General features: G+C 31.6%; 1 protein-coding gene across 1 annotated transcript in view; it reads right to left on the reverse strand.

Annotated features, from left to right (window-relative positions):
* The window catches only part of LOC140445519 (ATP-binding cassette sub-family C member 4-like), a 111,674-nt gene extending 94,107 nt beyond the window's left edge, over positions 1-17,567 (reverse strand). The window contains exons 1-2 of the mRNA XM_072537600.1: positions 17,378-17,567; positions 734-979 (exon numbers count right to left, since the gene is read on the reverse strand). Coding sequence (XP_072393701.1) covers positions 734-979; positions 17,378-17,451 — 320 coding nt within the window. The 5' untranslated portion in view covers positions 17,452-17,567. The remainder of the gene's footprint in view (positions 1-733; positions 980-17,377) is intronic.
* Between the last annotated feature and the right edge of the window lie 2,959 nt (positions 17,568-20,526).

The following is a 20,526-nucleotide window of genomic DNA, read 5'->3' on the forward strand; positions in this document are numbered from 1 at the left end:
AAGATACTTGTTAAAGACTTCTTCAGTCGATTTGGTGTTCCCTTGGAGATCCACTCCGACAAAGGGCGAAACTCTGAATCAACCCTCTTTCAAAACGTTTGTAAATTGATCGGTGTCAATAAGATCAGAACGACACCACTGCATCCTCAATCAGATGGAATGGTCGAAAGGATGAATCGAACGATGGGTAAACACCTGTCCAAAGTTGTATCAGAACATCAAAGAAATTGGTACCAGCTCATTCATTTATTCCTAATAGCCTATTCCGGATGTTAAGTCGTGAAGTTCGTTTACCCTGCGACCTACAGTTTAGCTGCAGACCTTTCGAAGAACATGTTGCAAGCGAAGAATATGTCTACAACCTGAAGTTAAGAATGAACAACATTCACAAACTTGACCGACAACACATCCAGTTAGCCAGTGATAGAATGAAAGATCAATATGATTCTCGATGCAAGAATAAAAGCTTTGAAGTAGGTGATCTTATAATCCATAATCCATCCATATCGTCGAGGCTTGTCTCCTAAACTGTAAAAACAATAGGAAGGTCCGTATGAAATAAAAAAGAGAATAAATGACGTAATATATCGATCGCGTTCCATATATAAAACTCACCCTGTATATATTATACCAGTAGTTTAAGCAGTATATAAAAACTAGCTACAGTTGTCCACTCCCAGACACAACAATCAACTTTTTTTAAAAAATGTTATAAAATTGAAAGTCTACTTACATTAGAACTACATTTTGAATAGCCCAGAGTATTCCGTACATCATAAATTCAAAAGCGAATGTCCTCGATATAGCCATCAGTATACTTGGTTTTCCACCCTTTTTCTTTGCTTTCTCAACCTGTTTTTCCCAATTTTTTTCTAAAGCATCTGTTAATTTTTTTGATTGATCTTTCTTTAAAGTTTTGTATAAGTCATTTATTTCTAAATTCTGTTTATTCCCTCTCCTTATTAGTGGTATCATCCACCTGTAAAACAAAATGATAAATTATAGTACCTAATATCAAAAAGTCGTTATAGTTATGGTATAAAAAAACAATAAAACCTTGAAATCTCAAATTGAGGGGCGAAGAAAAGCTCAAGATGAGAAAACCAGAGGAAGAAAACTTTTTTTTTGTTTTATAAAATGGCAATGAAAAAGTTCACTTTTATTTCATATGTACAAAAAAAACCCAAAAGCAGGCCAGCACGTATCATAGTTTCCATTGCCATTATTAATGAGAGAATGCCTAGAATCGATAATCATGTCACATATCTCACAAAAACAGTGCAAATTTGTTCTAGCAAGAATATATAAGAGAAAATATACTTAATATTCGTCAAATAATATAATAATCCCGAGAATTAAAATCTACTTGTGTTTTGTTGACTACTCAAAAGACTTCGATATTAAAAAATAAAATAAATGTTGTTTGTAGTTTAAACCTAACATATTTAATACAGTATATTATTCTTTTTTTTTAGGTAATTATGCTATTCTACAAAATTTTATCTGCGAATTAAGAAATAAAAAACGGTTTCTAAAAAGTGTATTATATCCGAGGGATTTTGTTTTTTTAATGAAGCATGGATTTACTCATATATAATATCATAAGAGAGAAAATTTTGCCGGCAATATTTTCGACTGGTATGAAAGTTTATTGCCTGGCAATTTTCGAGAGTTAAATTTTGTCAGTCCAGTGATTTTGTCAAAATTTCATAAGCGACAATTGCCAAAAGGCAACAAACTTGAATAAAACCAGAAGAAAATTTTACCAGTAAATAATTTTCTCTTGAATGATATTCGACTAGACTATTTCACAAGACAATTAATGCACCATATCAACGAAACATAATCTTTATTTATTTCTTAGCAATATTAAATTCTTATAAGCTATAGTAGTTTGCCCATTCTTTTTTACCAAAGCATGATTTTGTATATTATTGACCTGTAGCATTTGGAAACAAGAACAAGTCCAGCTTCATTTGTTGTTCTGAGATTTTCGATCAACTTCTGGTGGTGACTGGGATCCAGCTGCAGATATGGTTAAAGAGAATTTGCATTTGAGTGACCCGTTAATTTAATTAACTCCTGTTTAGAAACACCTTGCTTAAACAAGGCTGACACATCTGCAGATCGATGAGAATGGATTTTATGTTTTTTTAGACATTAGGTCCAAATAGAGCTTCTGGACCTCTACGTGTTCAATCGGACATTTTCCGAAACCAATTTTTTGATTTCTTCACCTGACTGGCATCCAAATCTTGATTTTTCGTCTGGCTTCATTATATCTGTCCAAAATTGATTACGCCTCAATGACGTTTGTCAAACTGATAACAATAGAATTACCAGACACCTTCGTGACAGATCTGTCATAATTTTGTCGCTGAGAAATCACGGGCAAGAAAGAGTTTTGTCAATAGGAAACGTGGCGTTGCTATGACGTTTTATCAATTAAAAATAGTCTAGTGAAATAGTCAAAGAAAAATAATAGAAATTCTTAATAAGACGACAAATCATACGTAATCTAGAAAGATGTGAAGCTAAATTTTTTATAATTTATCTGTATTATTAAAAATAAATTGCCGAAATTTTTGTACGAGCATCACTTCAGAACGACTGCACCAAATTAGATATTTATTTTTTGTTGTGCCTATTATTATCAGGAGAAGGTTTGTATAAAAGATAATCTTCAAAAATTGGTACGGAGGACAGTTTTTCTCTCATTTTTAATCGCAATATAACTAATAGATTGCGACATACTATGACTAACAGTCACAGTATGGCGCAATAAAATAAATTACAAATTTATTGCGCAAATAAAAAAAAATACAAATGAAGAGGTAAAACGCAGAATAAATAACGATCCAGAAGTTATACTGAATATAAAAAAGAAAAAACTTGAATACTTTGGCCACCTGATGAGAGGACAAAAGTACACATTCTTACAAAATATAATGCAATGTCCTGGATGAGAAATTTAAGAGAGTGTTTTGGCTGTACCACTAACGAATTATTCAAAACAGCAGTAAATAAAATAAGAATCGCCCTAATTATATCCAATCTCCGATAGGAGAGGCACTCAAAGAAGAAGAATGACTAACAGAGGAAGCTATGATTAACAAAATAATTAGAGAGTTATTGAAGACGTGTTTTATTATACCATGCGTTAACAAAAGCACCTTTATTTTGACATATAAGCATGCGCAGTTGTGCGTCCTTTATGTAGTGATCTTTAATAAAATAAACGCCTCCTGTATTCAAATTAAGTATAAATCAGAGAATTTTTGTTTAAAGATCCCTTATTTTGACGTAACCAGTCAAATTACGTGTAGAAAGAAAAAAGACGTCTGACTTTCCTTACATTTATATAGATGTTTAATCAAATTTGTTGTATGTTGTGTTTTACTTAATGAATATTGTTTTCAGTAATATTCATAATCTCAATAATTAATAAATATTCATGATTATTGTTTTTCGTTATACTCATAATATTCATAAGTATTTCGAATAGAAGTAATAATAGAAATAGAATAGAAAACAATAAAATACAATAAAATTAAATAAAATTTATTAAAATTAAATAACATAGAACATCTAGATAAAATGGAATCATGGAATCAAATAGAATAAAAAAGAATAAACTATAATAAAATCAAAATAAAATAGAATAAAATAGAATAAAATAGAATAAAATAGAATAAAATAGAATAAAATAGAATAAAATAGAATATAATAGAATAAAATAGAATAAAATAGAATAAAATAGAATAAAATAGAATAAAATAGAATAAAATAGAATAAAATAGAATAAAATAGAATAGAATAAAATAAAATAAAATAAAATGGAATAAAATAGAACACAGTAAATTATAATAAAATCAAATCTTAAATTTGACAGACAGATATTAACAGACCCGCAGAGTGCTAATTCAATTGTTTAGTCTGTTAATTGGTCTGTCTTCTATTTAATTTTTTTATTTTATGACGCATTATTTATTTGACAGTAAATAAATGTTATTCGTTTCCTTGTGACATTATGAATGAGAAAAACAGTTACAAACACCAAAACATTTGTCGAAATAGTTTATACAAATTCTCAACAATTGAATCGACAACAAAGGATTGCGTACGATACTTCAATAGAAGCTGTGAATATTAGATCTGGTGGAATTTACTTCCTTGATGCTCAGGGATGGACAGAAAAAAGATTACTAGCTTTATTGTTATTGGCAAGGATCAGATCGCAGTAGCCTTAGCTTTGACTTCAGCTGGAATATCTGCAACTTTATTGGAAGGCGGATGAATTGCAAATTTTGCCTTGAAGTTACCAGTAAACATACAAATTATTGAACCAAAAATAGAGCAATGGCGAAGATGTTACAGGTATGCAAATTAATCGTTTGGGATGAATGTACAAAAACATTTTTGGTGTAGCCATAATACTATTTTTACACTGTTACTTTTTTTAATAATTATTCCCTATAGTGTATTTTTATGTATGAGAGAGTAATAAAACAATAAATTATGTATGCAAATCCCTAAACTGTTGATACGGGTGACTCAATGAAAAACAGATATTTGTCAACAAGTTTACAGAAGTATACAGATTGAACCAATTTAAAACGGAACATACAATTTAATATATGTCTGTTTGAACTGCATTTGAAATAGTGGACCAATATAAAACTTGGACAAAAATAAATACATACCCGGTGATAGACATTGTATAAAATATCGTTCAACTATCTGTCTCCTTTAAAGGAAAGAGGAGTTTGCCTAATAGTCGGAGAGATAGAGCCGAAATTTTGAACTGATCAGTAATATGACATTTCTCTATTGGAATATATTCATTGTAACTGGGTTAAGACTTTGCCTTACAGGCGGACGGCCCTCGTGGTACAGGGGGTGGCTATACAGGGATGAAGTTGAAATTTTTTTCGGAAAAATTAACGATCGATAATATGGCTGAAAATTTGCCCAGAGTAAGATCTTGGTATAAATAGACGAAATCCCAAAGGGCGGACGCGAGAGTGGATACATAAGGGGTGGCGGACAGGGGTGAAGTTGCAATTTTTTGGGGAAAAATTAACGATAAGTAATATGTCCGCCATTTTCATGGCTTATTATTTAGCCCCTAAAAACTCTAAATCCAAAAGGGCGGACAGCTGGGTTGGTACAGAGAGCCACAAAACGGGGTCAAATGTACCACTTGCCTGCGCATTTTAGGTCTCGGTAACAATTTTCAAACTGATTTTATTATGATATTTTTATACCGATTGATTTGAAAATTTGTATGCTCACTGCTGTTACTATTCTGAGAAGCGTCAAGTAGAGTTTTCCTCAAAATTTTCCAAAAAAATTTCCGTGAATGAAAATTTTCGTAATTTTTTGAGGTAAAATCTAATTTGTAGAATCCTTTCAATTTTCTGTAAGTTATACCATGATTTTTTTCCAAAAATTTTCAAACGATTTTTCCGATAAGAAAAAAAAATTTAGAAAAACTTCGTCATTTTTCTCACTCTCATTGATGTTATCACATTCATCATCTTCGTCACTTTCACTTTCAATAATATCACATTCATTATCTGCTTCATTTTCAATCACTACTTCTCGAACTGATTCTGGCATCTGAGGTCCACTAAACCATTTGAATTTATATGTTTCATCTTCAAATTTCCAACCATGTTCTTCAACAATCAATTCTGTTAGTACTTTTTTATGAGCATTTGTCCAAATATTTGAAATATAATGAGCTCGCAGTAGATGTTGGTGTAATTCATCTTGACATGGTGGTAAGCTTGAAGCATCGAAATTTTTTAGTTTTTTTTTAAGGCTCGTTCACATCATGCAACTTATACTGCCGGTTAAATAGTAAAAATCTGACACCGTTTACTTTTCTTTTTGGAATTGTTCTCGTCAGTCCTGTTCCATATAAGTGACTAAGGTTTCAAAAACTTCATTACAATCGAAGTCAGTCAAATCGAAGTTGAATAAAAGCATCTTGATACTTATTACATTTAGCGCATGCGTCTAGAATTACTGATCTAAATGAACGCGCATCATTATTATTTTAATATTTTAAAATAATAATGATGCAAAATTAATGTCCAAACAGAATTTGTAAAATTATAATTAACTAATGAAAAAAAATTCAATCAATTTGAAAGTTAAAAAAAAATCGGTTGCCTGTAAAGTCGGTTTTACGAGCGAAGATTTTACGTGACAACGTCTTTTTCTCGGTAGAATATTTATTGATATGAATATTATTAAATTGCACAATAGGAACAAGGAATTGAATGAAAATAAGAATTGCACAAATTTTAACTATAGAAATATATTTTGTTTACTAAAACATTGTACATGTAAACTTAAACTTAACTAATTTCTATTTGAGTGATTTTGTTGAGGATAGGACGATGATAGGAGAAATATGAAATGAAAGGAAGTGTTTCTGCTGTAATGTGTCTTGAACGCCAAGAACGCTCGAGAAAGACAGAGACACAAGCACGCACCGATTCAACGCGCCTAATTCTCTAGTGCTGCGCGCGCAGCGGACCGATCATGTTTGAGTGGGAGAGAGACGCAAGGCATTCGCCGGTCCGGCGGGCCTCTCTCTCGTTCGGTGACTCACTGTAACAGACGTGAGCGGGCGTTACACTTTTTCATGAATGACTCCGAGCCACAACCTAATTTAAGACGTTGTCACGTCAAAAAAATATTGAAAATACCTACAAAGTAAATTTCACAACTTAAAAAATTGATAATTCCACTATTAAATTGATTTTTATTAATAATTATTTATAAAATGTTAAAGGAATTCTACAAATTGAATTTTACCTATGGATAAATAGAAATAATATATTTTGTATTTGATTAATAATGTAATAATAAATCAAATTTTTCTTATATCTGAACAATCATTATTTATGCAATGTAAATTTAAAAACCTTTTTATTGTAATAAAAAATAAGTAAAATTACTATTTGTTATACCAAAAATATTTAATAGTTAACATTATAAATTCGGCCCTATCTCTTGGACTATAAGGAAGCGATAAGTGGATTGACAGCATAATAACTGCTTTTTAAGTCTAGTTTTTTCAGAGATGCTAGGCAACCTATTTGGGTGGAGTTTTGACTTGTTCTTGAATGAGTTCCGAATCCAGTAGCCCGCTGAAGTAGTGGATTTTTATAATATAATTATTTGACAACCTTTTGTTGGCCAACCACCTAGAGCGGAGTTGAGCCGAAATACATTGATTTCGTATGTTCCGTTTTAAATTCGTTCAATCTGTATAGGAAAACAATTTTAAATTGAGTATGACCACCAGCTATAAAGGTTGGAGCAGAATAGAATACAATAGTTGTGAGGGTTACTAATCCCTAAATAAGGTTGCCAGTGTCGCAGTGATGGAGGTTAACAGGTACTAATGAATTTGCAAGAAATGTAAGATGTTTATTTTATTGGTTATATATAACCAATAAAAGTTTAATAAGTACCTACCTATTTGCAAAATAAAGTTTAATTCTTTAGATAAAATAAAACGTTTTATTTTATCTATTTGCAAAATAAAGTTTAATTCTTTGCCTATTTGCAAAATAAAGTTTAATTCTTTAGATAAAATAAAACGTTTTATTTTATCTGAAATGAGTGCATTCCACGAAGTAATGGTTTCAACAATCAAACATTTAATTCTTTAATTCCAGGAATCTACGACAGTAATTGACTAGATAATTACCTTCTAAACTTATTCCACAGAAAATGTGATAGTGGGTTTTTCCATTTTGTATATAGGAAGGTCCAAGTGGCGTATTCAAAATTCTTAACAGTTCACTAAAAGTAGGTACTTCAGTTGCAAGGTGCAGTTTATTGTGTATACTAGTGTTATGGAAAATTTGGAAGTGCCGTGTAAACGCCGAAAAATTGGTCCTCTAACAGTTAATGAAAAAACATTAATATTTAATTGTTTTAAATCATTTACAGACAAACGTTTATGTGAAAGTGTTGATGAGACCGTTGAGTTAGTTAGCAATACACTTGGTGTTGGGAAATCTACGATTTACAGAGTTATTAAAGAAGAGAAATGTGGTAGTTTTCAAATGCCACGTAATGCTCCAGGAAAACCAAAATTTCAAATAGAATATCATTTTAAAGAAGGACTTCGACGGAAAGTGTATGAATTCTTCTTTAGACAAGAAATTCCAACATTGGATAAAGTTCTTGTCTCAGTTCGAGATGATAAGGATTACCCAGAAATGAGTCGAAGTACGTTATGGAAACTTTTAAAAGAAATAGGCTTCCGCTGGAAAAAGAATCCCAGAAAGTCTATTTTATTAGAAAGAAGCGATATTGTCATATGGAGAAGACATTTTCTAAGAACCATAAAGGAAATGAGAAACCAAAAAAGAAAAATATTTTATCTTGATGAAACATGGATCAACGAGGGTCATACACCAAATAAATTTTGGCAGGATGAAACTGTTACAAGTCAAAGGCACGCTTTTGTAAATAACTTATCTACTGGTTTAAACCCACCATCAGGAAAGGAACGCAGGCTGATAATAGTATACATTGGCAGTTCAGACGGTTTTGTTGAAGGTGGTTTATTAACTCGTACCGGTGACTACCATGAAGACATGAACGCTGATGTCTTTCAAGAATGGTTCGAACAAATGATAGATCTTCTTCCTAAGAACTGTGTAATAGTAATGGATAATGCAAGTTATCACTCCAGACTTATAGAAGGACTGCCCACAACCAAGTGGTTAAAAAAAGACTTGCAGAATTGGCTGAGTTCAAAAAATATTACGTACCATCCCGGATCTATAAGAAAGGAACTTTATTCATTGTGTGCCCTTCATAAAGAAAAATTTAAAAAATACGAAATTGATGAAATTGCCAAAAATCGTGGAATGACAGTACTTAGATCCCCACCATATAATTGTGAATTAAACCCGATTGAACTGGTATGGGCACAGATAAAGAGTGAAGTTTCAAGAAAAAATACCACTTTTAAAATTCATGATGTTAAACAGTTGTTTTTGGAGGCCGTAAATAATGTAAAACCTGAAAACTGGGAAAAGGCAGTAAATCACACTATTAAAGAAGAGGAAAAAATGTGGAAGCTGGACAATATTACTGATAAAATGATCGAGCCAGTTATTATAAATCTTGGTTCTGAAAGTTCATCTTCTGAATCTGATTTGGATTTGTAACAAGTAGCTGTAAGTTTTATATTAATATTTTTATTCATCTATTTAACATACCTTAGACGGTTTTAAAAACTCTTTTTCTCTTTTGTAATTTTTAAAAATAAAAAAAAATGTGAATTTTTTAAAACCCTTTTTAATGTAGGCCAGTCAGTTCTAATATAGTGTGTGATAAAAGAGGTCACTTTTGTTTACATACACATAACACTTTATAACACTGAAATAATTCATTTATTTTTTACAATTATTCAAAGTAATTTTTCAATTAATCTTGAGCACGCCCATGGAGTGGTCGAAGCTACCAGTTAAAATTATGCTAATTACTCTCTCGTTCATAAAAATAAACTATAATTAACTACTACGGACGAACTAAACGCATGCCTAAAATCATCCTTTTTGTGGCGGCATGTAAAGATGCTTCAATCGACAATAAATATGCCAGTGTTTTTGCGACAAGATCAAAGTGCAATTATGTTTTCGAAGCAGTTGTTAGATATTGGAAATGATAAATTCTTTATTGACACCTCGACCAGATTCATTTTATTACCCAGGGATTACCGGATTAACAGACTCAAAAGAGGATTTTATTGAATTTTGATACATTATTTAATTTTAAGAGATTAAAGACGATTTGATCCAGGGGACTAGACCGATAGACGTAAATGGAGACTGGGAACCGAAAGACGCAGGACGGTATAAGCCGGACATACATAAAATTACTATTTTGCATAGTCTGGTTTCCCTTGCCACTATTACAGATTTGATCTTAGCTGTTAATATCTTTATTATGTAGTTCTGGCCAATGTCTGTGTTAAGCGCTGTATGTTATTCTCATTATCGGAGATGAAAATTGCGTCGTCTATATAGCAGATGACTTTTATTTCATCTGATATCCTTGTCCTGTACCTTTAGTTTTTTCTATTATTTTGTCCATTAATAAATTAAAAATCGTTATTTATTTTATTGGCAAGTATTCTTGTTAAAAGTTTGAGAGTTGTACTCAGCAAGTTAATGGTACGCTAATTGATGGGATCTTTCCTATTTCCTCTCTTGTGTATTAATATTGGTATATTCGTCCTTGGTCTGATATACACTGGCTATATATTATTTCCTAAAAAAGCTTCCATATGTTTTCGACCAACGTTTCGCCTCCATACTTTAAGAGTTCATTCAGTATTTCACAAGGCCCGGAGCTTTTTTATTTTTTAATCTACATATATTATATCATTTATTTTTCTCTCTAGCCGAGTATTATTTCCTGAAAAAGCTCCTTTATGTTTTCGACATACGTTTCTTCTTCTTACTTTAAGAGTTCATTCGGTATGCCATTGAGTTCTGGGTCTCTTCTGTTTTTTTAATCTACATAATCTACGTTATTCCTGTTTTGTGATTTCTATTTCCATTTTTATGTTTGATTCATCTTTATTTTCTATTTCTACTTTTTCAGGTATAATAGTATCTCCCTTGTAGGGTTCTTTAATATACTTGGTTTATTTTTCTATTTCTATTTTATTTAAGGTTTTGTATTTACTAATGCGTTTTTTCCTACCTTTTAGTATTCTTAAAACTTGTCTCAGGTAAAACATGTCCAATATTTTATATTTATAATTTATTACCATAGAATTAATGTAATTTCTTGCATTGTAGGTATGTTTTTCTTATATCACAAGTTAGACCTCTTATATCGGTGGCAAACCCTAGGTTTGATATTTTTATTGCATTCATATTAATTTTCCTAACTCCTTTTTTGCGGCATGTAATATGTTATATTTTATTTTCGGCCACCTTACATTTTCTCTTTCACCTTTTGTTACTGGGTTCATCTCAAATATGTGTTCTGGACGTCTTTTAAACAGCATGATTTATAGTATCAAAGTCTTTATTGAACTCAGACTAGTATTAGACTGAGTCTTTATTAAACTCCTACCATTTCATATGTTGGAACAAAATTCAGTAACTCATAACTGATAAGAAAGCATATAAATGTGTTTTTCAACGTAAAAGCCAACATAATAAGGAAATAAGAATGGCTTTTATCTGGTCTGTTGAAACGGAGAACTTTAAAAATACCTATGATATTATTATATTACAAACATTTTCAGTAGCAAAAATAAGGACCATGTAGTTTGCTAAATCGATGTTTTCATTAGTATAAACAAAATAAAAATGAGATATATTAACAGGTTAGCTGTGTTAGGTCCAGTATTAGGGCGTTATCGTCTAAGAAAAAAATATTGGGAAAACCATAGTAGTTTAATAATGCTAAAGTTGACGAAATAAAAAAAATGTTTGGCATAATAATCAATACTTTGCTGTTATCGAGCAATGTGAACTTTATAAAACTTTCTAGTCAAGGTTTCACATTAAGACGGTAAATTAGGGAAGGTATTCTATTTATTCTGGGACTGACAATAAAAGGTTTCTTTTTATCGAATATGGCACGATAAAAATCGGGAAGGTGCGGCAGGAAAACAAAATTTATAATATCATTATTTATTATATGATAAAAGCTTAACCGCAGTTTTAGTACCATCCTCTTAAAAAAATAACTAATTATTAATATTAATAATGCATAGTTGTGATAAAATAAGAGGCCAAATAATTAAATTTAAAACAAATAAATGCTTTGTATGCATCGAGTTAGAATCTATGGAGAGGGCATCACGTGACTAAAAACGACCTCACTTCGGCCATATTGTTAAGATTGTTTTGACACTTTTGATAGATCGTATCTGTTTATTTATGTTTGTTGTTTTTCGAATATTTTTAGTTTTATAATACTTTTATAGAAACTGTAATAATATATTGTGATAGTGCATAATAATGGTTTCTTATTCTCAACGTAGTTGCAGTAGCAGAAGCAATGTTAATAAAAAAATTTCAGGAATAACGTTCTACAGGTTAGTATACAAAGTAATGGCCCCTACTTCAGAGAATAAATTAATAGTATTTGACTAAACTAATTTATCTTTATGTATAATATTATATCGTGTTTTTAGTGTTTACCGCGGGATAAATAAATCATAGTTTATTAAAAATGTATTCATTCTGTGTATTTTAACAGATGTTAAAATAAGTTGTTATTCCTAATTAACAGATACTAAGGTTAGAAGAAAAAAGTTGTTTAAAGAGAAATAAATCACTTTACAATTAAAGAATAGGTGAATATATTTATTAATACCAATCAGAATAATAATTAAAAAAAATAATTGACATATTGAAAATGCTTGCAATCCACATCTTAACAATGTATAAGACTATTATTTTATTTACCAGTCTAGTGAGAAAATTATATGGTCGCCAAAAGGGAAGCGAAAGTAGCAATAGCAAAAGCTAAAGCAGAACCGTATACAAATCTATACGATCAACTTGATACCAGGGAAGGAGAAACAACGATAATATATAAAATACTTAAACATAGCGCAAAGAATGCAAAAGATTTTATTCAGATTAGATATATCCGAGATCAAAATAATAAAATACTATAATAAAATAAACAATTAAGGTTGCCTCTTGGCTTCCTCAGAGTGAACTCATGGTAAGCTCTAACGAAGTAAAACCTTTTTCGTCCATAAAAATAAATATTTAAAATATTTACCGGCAGACGCTAGAGCATCATATATGAGAATATGAATCTGAAATCGAATTCAGGATTTGGCCAAACTATCTATTTTATTTTACACTTTACTCTAGTATGGAGTATTAGGAAATCGTTTTCACAAAGGGATTTATACCTAGATAAATTGGTATGACATGGACAAAAATTTTAAATCTCCATGCCAGTGTATTTTCGGTGCATTCGTCGTCTGTTTGTTTTGCAACGGTTAGAAAACACAGATTTGGAGCAAATCCTTAATTCGATTTCCGATTCATATTCTTGTTAGTAGATGTCGCTCAAGCGTCTGTCGGTAAATATTTTAAATATCTACTTTTATGGATGGAAAAGGTTTTATTTCGTTAGAGCTTATCATGAGTTCTTTTTGTGGCCAAGAGGCAGAAATCAAATGGTTACGCTGTAAGGAAATGAAACCTTAACTGATAGAGTTGCTCGAGAGAATATGTGGTGGACACTCAATAAGAAAGAAGTGTATGAGAATATGTAAAGATTGTGAGATACATGTATGAGTGAGTTACAACTGGTGTTAGGACAGGCGTCGGAGAGACTGATAAATTTCATGATTAAGTAGGATTGCACCAAGTCTCGATGTTTAGTCCCTATTTATGTTCATTAGTTTTGGATCAGATAACAGTGAAACTGCAAGGTTACATTTCCTTGATGCCAAAATGAGATATAGAGAATTGCTGATTTGCAGATTTCTGTAGGAGTAGACCAGAAAAGACCTGGGGGAGACGCTTAGGCAAGACATTTCGGTAACGGGAAAAATTATTGACATGACCCCACATAGAAACTTTTTACTAAAAAAAACAGACAAAGAAAATAATAACTAGTCTAGTTATAATAAAAACGTAAACTTATATCTTAAGATATTTCTTTTTTGTAACAAACCAAACTATTAAAAAATAAACGATACCATCTAGTAGATGTAACCATTGCCAAACCAATTCACAGAAAAAAGTAATAGGTAAAAAATAGTTCATTCAGTAAATAATATCATATTTAAATAATAATGATGATAGATTATGGCAATCCTGTTAGAACTCATGAAGAAGTTTGTAACGTTTTACGTTTACGTTCACGTTCAACGGTTACTAAATCATTGCAATGTTTTAATGCATCTAGGATTGTCAAAAATTTATCAAAAACTAGAAGACCGCAAAATGCCTCGAAGTTATTAGACAAAACATTGTAATTGATTTTAGAGGAATATCCTCAAACTTTCCCAACAAATTTGACACTAAACCATGGTATAAGTCAACGCTCTATAAGAAAAATATGGAAAAGTGAAAAGTGTGATCCATATACGATACAAATGGTTCAAGAATTGTAGGATAATGATTTTGACCGACGTATATAGTTGCGAGGCACTGATGAATATTTGTAATGATGACAAACATTTTGCAGCTAATATAATGTTTTCAGAAGCGACCACTTTTTGTTGAAATTGAACAGTTAACTAATAGCTTCAGCAGTTCTGCAGGAATTTCATCAAGTCCTTTGCATCCTTCATTTGTCTGACGCCTGCCGTTATTTCTTCTGGTATGATTTCGGACCCTAAATTTTCTTCAATGGTGGGCTCTTGTGATTAAAAATAACTGAAATATTTAATGAAATATATAAGGCAGGAAAAATACCAGTAGAGTGGCTCAAATCCATTGCGTTCGTACCATTGCCCCAAAAAACCAGGAGCAAAAGTTTGTGAAGACTATAGTACCATAAGCCTAATGAGTCATCTGCTGAAGCTGTTTAGAAAAGTCATCCACAAACAAAAGACGGCACAAAAACAAGAATCTATAAAGCAGCAATTAGACCTATACACGGTGGAGACAAGACCTGACACATCTAAAACGAGAAGACTACTAGAAACAAAGAAGATGAAAATACTCCGACAAATATCAGGGAAAAGTCTGGTGGATAGGGAGAGAAGCGAAAACGTAAGAAGAGCATGCAATATAGAAGACATAAATGGATGATGATTAAACAAAAACCGGAGTGGAACGAACACATTAGTAGAATGGCAGAGGATAGGATAGTACGAATAGCATGAGATAAGTCACCAAATAGACGAAGTATTGGCAGATCATGAAAAAGATGGTGGGATAATTTAAACAGTTTAGGAGGCTAATATTGAAGAAGAAACAGGCCTAAAAGCCTATATACAAGAAAGAAAAAGAAGAAGAGCGATCCACAAAAGAATTTACCGGAAATGCGAGGAACAAATTGCGCCCAATCAGTTCCTATTTGTTAATGCCGTTGGTACGAAGGAAGTTTTATTTAGCGTGCAGGTATTGCTTAAAAAATGTAGAGATGTCAGCTGTGATGTTTTTGCATGCTTGATTGACCACAAGAAGGCTTTGGATAGAGTCAGGCATAAACAAATGATGTAAGTCCTGAAGAGGACAGGGATTGACAGAAGATATGTAAAAATAATAGCTAACCTGTATTGGAATCAATCAGCGCTGCTCCGAATAGATGGAGAATATACAGATCAGGTCAAAATCTTAAAGGGAGTGAGACAGGGGTGCATAATTTCATTACTGATATTCAATTTGTACTCGGAGCATATTTTTGAAAAGGCTCTAAAAGATATAAATGAAGGCATCTCAATAAATGGAGTCAAGCTCAATAACCTGCGGTATGCAGATGATACAATAGTGTTTTCCAATATCATAGAAGGGCTGCAAAACTTAATGCACAAAATAACGGAAACAAGCAGATTATATGGGCTGGATATAAACACCAGCAAAACCAAGCTAATGATCATCAGCGAGGAAAACATAGCTGGAGCAAATCTGTATGTGAACCAAATGAGAATTGAACGTGTCTCACAGTACAACAACTTGGGAAATATAATCAATAAGTCGTGGGACAATACCCAAGAGATTAAATATCGCATCGAAAAGGCAAAAAGTGCATTTTTGACTATGAGCTCTGTGTTTAAGAGCCATGACCTCATCCTAGAAGCAAAAATAAGGCTCCTTAAATGTTACGTGTACTCAGTGCTTCTGTACGGAGTAAAAACGTGAAGATTGAAGCCGGACACTATCAAAACTGCAGGTTTTTGAGCTATGGTTCAGAAGGATTCTGAAGATACCATGAACAGACAAAGTCACCAATAAAGAAGTACTACGGAGGACGAACACAACCGCCGATTTTGTCAACATTGTGAAGGGCCGTAAGCATATATGATAAGAAATCAAGGCAGATATGAGCTACTTCAATGCATTTTGCAAGAATAAATTAAGAGAAAAAGGGCTCCAGGACGAAGAAGAATATCCCGGCTTAAGGATTATATTTAATGAATGTGAACTAATACGTGTGGACTAAGTTTTGGAAAGAGTGACTTACGAGTTTCTTAATAGGCTTATACATTGTCAGGATGTGAATTGCCAGTATTTTTAACATTTGAATTCATTTTTTTTTAATTATTATTCTTATTAGTCTTATTAAAAACATGTACCTATTCTTTAATTGTTAAGTGATTTATTTCCCTGTTTATTTATTTATTTGTTTTTAACAAAGTTTTTCTACCAAACTTAGTATGTATATATTAGGAATAGCAAGTTCTTTTAAAATATGCATATATATGTAGGGTGCTCAATTTAAATAAATAAGTTAAAGGTATTTCCGATGAACCCGGAAGCAAAGTAGTAACAAATATGGCATCAAATGCATTGTGTATTATTATACTAGCAAGCAAAGTTTCATAGAAATCGTGTTTTTCCGTATAAAGATGTTTACTTGGTTTAATACTGTATCACAACTCTCTATATAGAATTAAACATTTTTATTGGGAATTAACCCCAGTTTTAGCTTAAAATATGTTTAAAAAAGTTGAACATCGAAGTAAAAACTTCTATTGTAAGTGATATAATATTTCATTAAAATATTAAATGACAAATCCAAATGAATTATAATAAATTACAGAATGCTTTAAGACCTATCAGTTCATTTTTAGTAAAACTTTGGAGTACTTGCGCTACTAACCGCTAAATCAAACAGTTTTTGAGTTTAAATTGTAGAATAAATACTTAAAAGTATTAAATTTTACGGCATAATGCTGATGTAAATGGATAACTATCCGGGAACAGTATGTCCTTATTCGAAGTAAAATTTTCACATCCGCACGTGTATGCAAAAGTTTGCCAACCCAGGCAAGATTATTGCGTAGTTTATTTCATCTTTCGTAATTTGCGCTGTGTCAACCATCATTGATTCATCAATCTCTTTTAATTCTACCTTTTCTTTTATCATATAAATTCGTTTCAAATGTTGACTATCGTCATAGTAATAATTTAATTCTTAAAAAAGCTTTATTTCAATATCTTCTTTATACAATACTGTGTAGATCTGTGTCCATCTGTATACAATATCTATCTAAGTGGCAAATATTGCCGTCTCCTTTTTGTTTTAATCGAAAAATCAAGTGTAAATCCTGCCAAAATTACATAATTTAAAACGGTTAATAACAATTTTGGCTTTAACTTAACTTTCCTTCATTTATTTTTGCGCTTAAAAAATATTAGATATAATAACTTAGTAATAAAATACATACCCGAAAAATAGCTTTGAAAATATATTCGCATTTTGTTTGGGATTTTCCGCCTTCAACTTGTACCCTATATCCATATTGTCACTAACATCTACACAATCATAACTAAACCTCACCACTAACTGAAAACTAAACTGCTCCCAATAGCAATGACAAAGCTTCCTTTACCAATGATAATTATGTTAATTATAAAAAAATTAAACAAACAGATAGATATACATTAAAATATTTTAACTAATGATATTAAGGCAAAAGACATTAATATAAATAGGAGGATTTCTGTAATAGGCCAGTTTGGGAGGTTTAGATTGTTTACTTGTCGAAATTTATCGTCAAACACTTAATTAACATAGCACAAATGAAACTTCTATAGGGCATTACAAGCAATAGGTCTGAATTTTAAAAATTGCTAAAAAGGAGCTTTGTAGATAAGAAATTAAAAAAATATATATATATATATATATATATATATATATATATATATATAGAGAGAGCAAAAAAAGAAAAATAGACTAAATTATAATTTTTAAAGCATAACAAGGAACGGTAATATTGACGAACACGTCAAGAACTTCTTACCACTTCTCCCGTTCATGCTTTAAATACGTTAATTCAATTCTTTTCTCTACCTAATAACACCTTCAGTCTTGCATGTGGGTCTTCTGCTTCCGCTTTTTTCTACGTCTAGGTTTATTTTCTGATTCAGGACTGACACGCTGAATGCTGAACGTGAGAACATTACCTGACGAAAAAATGATGTGAGACTGAGCTAAACTAGGCCTAACAATTGGCTTCCAAAGAAAGTTGTCAGTTTTATTAATTATATTGTTACCCATTGGCACCCACCGTTTCTGATAGGTCGTTCAATGGTAATGTTGTACTCAATATCCGAATTTGGTCATTGGCCGAAATTTATACCCACAACGCGTTGTAAATTTCGTTTATTTCTCACATCGCGTTTCGGGTATTTTGACATGCACAGAACGCGTTGTGGATAAATTACAATGACCCACAATGTAAAACTACGAAGGGCGTCGGGAATACACGACGAAATTCGCTTTATGGTTAATATAAATTCCCGCAAAGGGAAATACAGAAATCGCATATCGAATCTTACCGGTAACACGAGTTTTATTCAGTGTAGTTTCTGATAATTTCTAATACAATGGGTGAATCAATCGAAAACCTTAAAAAGAAAATCAAGGATGGTTTGAATAAACTTTACGTGGAGTCAAGTATTAGGTCTACGCTACTTTTAGAAGGTGACTATACAAAACTAATGAGGTTAAAGAAGCACAAGAATTGCAAAGATTGGGTAAAGGACAATTCCCTATACAGTATCGAAGACTCAATCGATATAAAACATTGGGAAAAATTCTGATAGCCAAAAGACACAGTAACGAAGAGGAAATCAAATTTTTTGTTCATCGTGAGCAATTATTTGATATTGTGCATATAACCCACATAAATGTAGGACATAAAAGAGAAAAAGGTAGGTACAAATTTCCGTTTTTTATTAACTACGCGTTAGACACAGCCTTTAGGTCTCTCTCTCTTTCTCTCTCTCTCTCTCTTTCTCTTTAACAAGTACTTGTCAGAAAGTCTTTAAACATTTTTTTACTGTTTATAGAAATGGAGCTTGAGTTAAAAAGAAGTTGAAGAAAAAAATTCCATAGATATGCTTGGTTGTCAAGCCTATAATTTTAAATATATGAACTGTAGATATCAGGTAATTATATAGAGCTAATAATTTTTAGATATGAAAATATAATATTAATCATATTGTAGGTTGACCCGATAGATATGTAAACAGAGCCCGATGGTTCATATAACTTTATTTTAAACTACCAAGATCATTTGACTAAATTTTTGTTTTTGAGACCATTGAAAACCAAAACAGCACTTGAAGTTGTTGAACCAAGACCACTTGGTTGATATTTAACTTGGTTATTTTATAACTAACTACTATATGGCCTGGTCTGAAAATAGTTCACGGTCGAGCAAGACACCCACAAAGTCAAGGCTCTGTAGAGAGGGCTAATCAAAATGTCTAGAAAATGTTGATTACCTGGGTAAACAATAATAATACAAAATGGTCCGAAGGGTTGGGATTTGTATAGTCCAAGAAAAACAGATCTTTTCATAGCGGAATTGGCAGGAGCCCTTATGAGGCCATGTTTGGCAGCAGACAAACAAATGGTTTCGAAGATGCAGACCTTCCAAAAGATGTCCTTGTTAAACTAAAAAATAAAAAAGACTTGGAAGAATTAATAACTAGCATGGAAGACAAACATGATGATAATTATTTAAAAAATGTAGACAAAAGCAATAGTTTAGAACCCGGCCAAGAGAATTTAGAGAATAAGACAAATATATGAATGAATCTTTAGAAATCCTGGACAATAATAACCTGAATAAAAATAATGAAGATGCACCCAATATACAAGGCAAAGTTGACGACAATTTCAATGATCAGTTAACCAAAAGAAGTAAGAGAATGTTTAATGAGAAATAAGAATCAATAAAATGATGAGAGGTGAGTCAAATAAAAGATTTGTTCCTTTAAAAAAGAGACTAATATTTTGATTCGAATGCCGGATGTTCATAGAGGTCGATTAACTCCAAGAAATGTAGTAGCCATTGTTTCTGAAATTAATAATGATGGCTTGTACAAACTTAGTACTGAGAATGGACCACTAGATAGATAAATTTCAAAAAATGAGCTCCTTCAAACCGATTCGCAATTCATGTTTAAATCAAATGGTATTAGTAGTAAGAAAATAACTTTGAGAACTGCAGCAAATTATGTCATCCAAAGGTTCTAGTCAAACTTTTCTCAAATGCAACTGTAAAATTTTGTGGCGAGAATTCAAAGTGTCATGGATCGCTGACATGCAAAAATTAATGAAGAAATTTGATTCTTAAATTTTTTGTGTTTATAACTTATTTTTATCTGCATTTTTTAAATAAAATGCCAATGACCAACCTTAAAGGAAATAAAAAACCGGGGGCAACAGGACCTGGAATCATCTCCATTAAATTAATAAAACTCAGACCGTCAATACTAATAGAATTATTATCGGAGATCTTTAACACATGACTAATCAGATAAGAAAATTTTCGAGAAAATTGGAGCTTGGCTTGTATCTAGT

Source organism: Diabrotica undecimpunctata, chromosome 7 (assembly GCF_040954645.1).
Source record: "Diabrotica undecimpunctata isolate CICGRU chromosome 7, icDiaUnde3, whole genome shotgun sequence".
NCBI classification, from domain to species: Eukaryota; Metazoa; Arthropoda; class Insecta; order Coleoptera; family Chrysomelidae; genus Diabrotica; species Diabrotica undecimpunctata.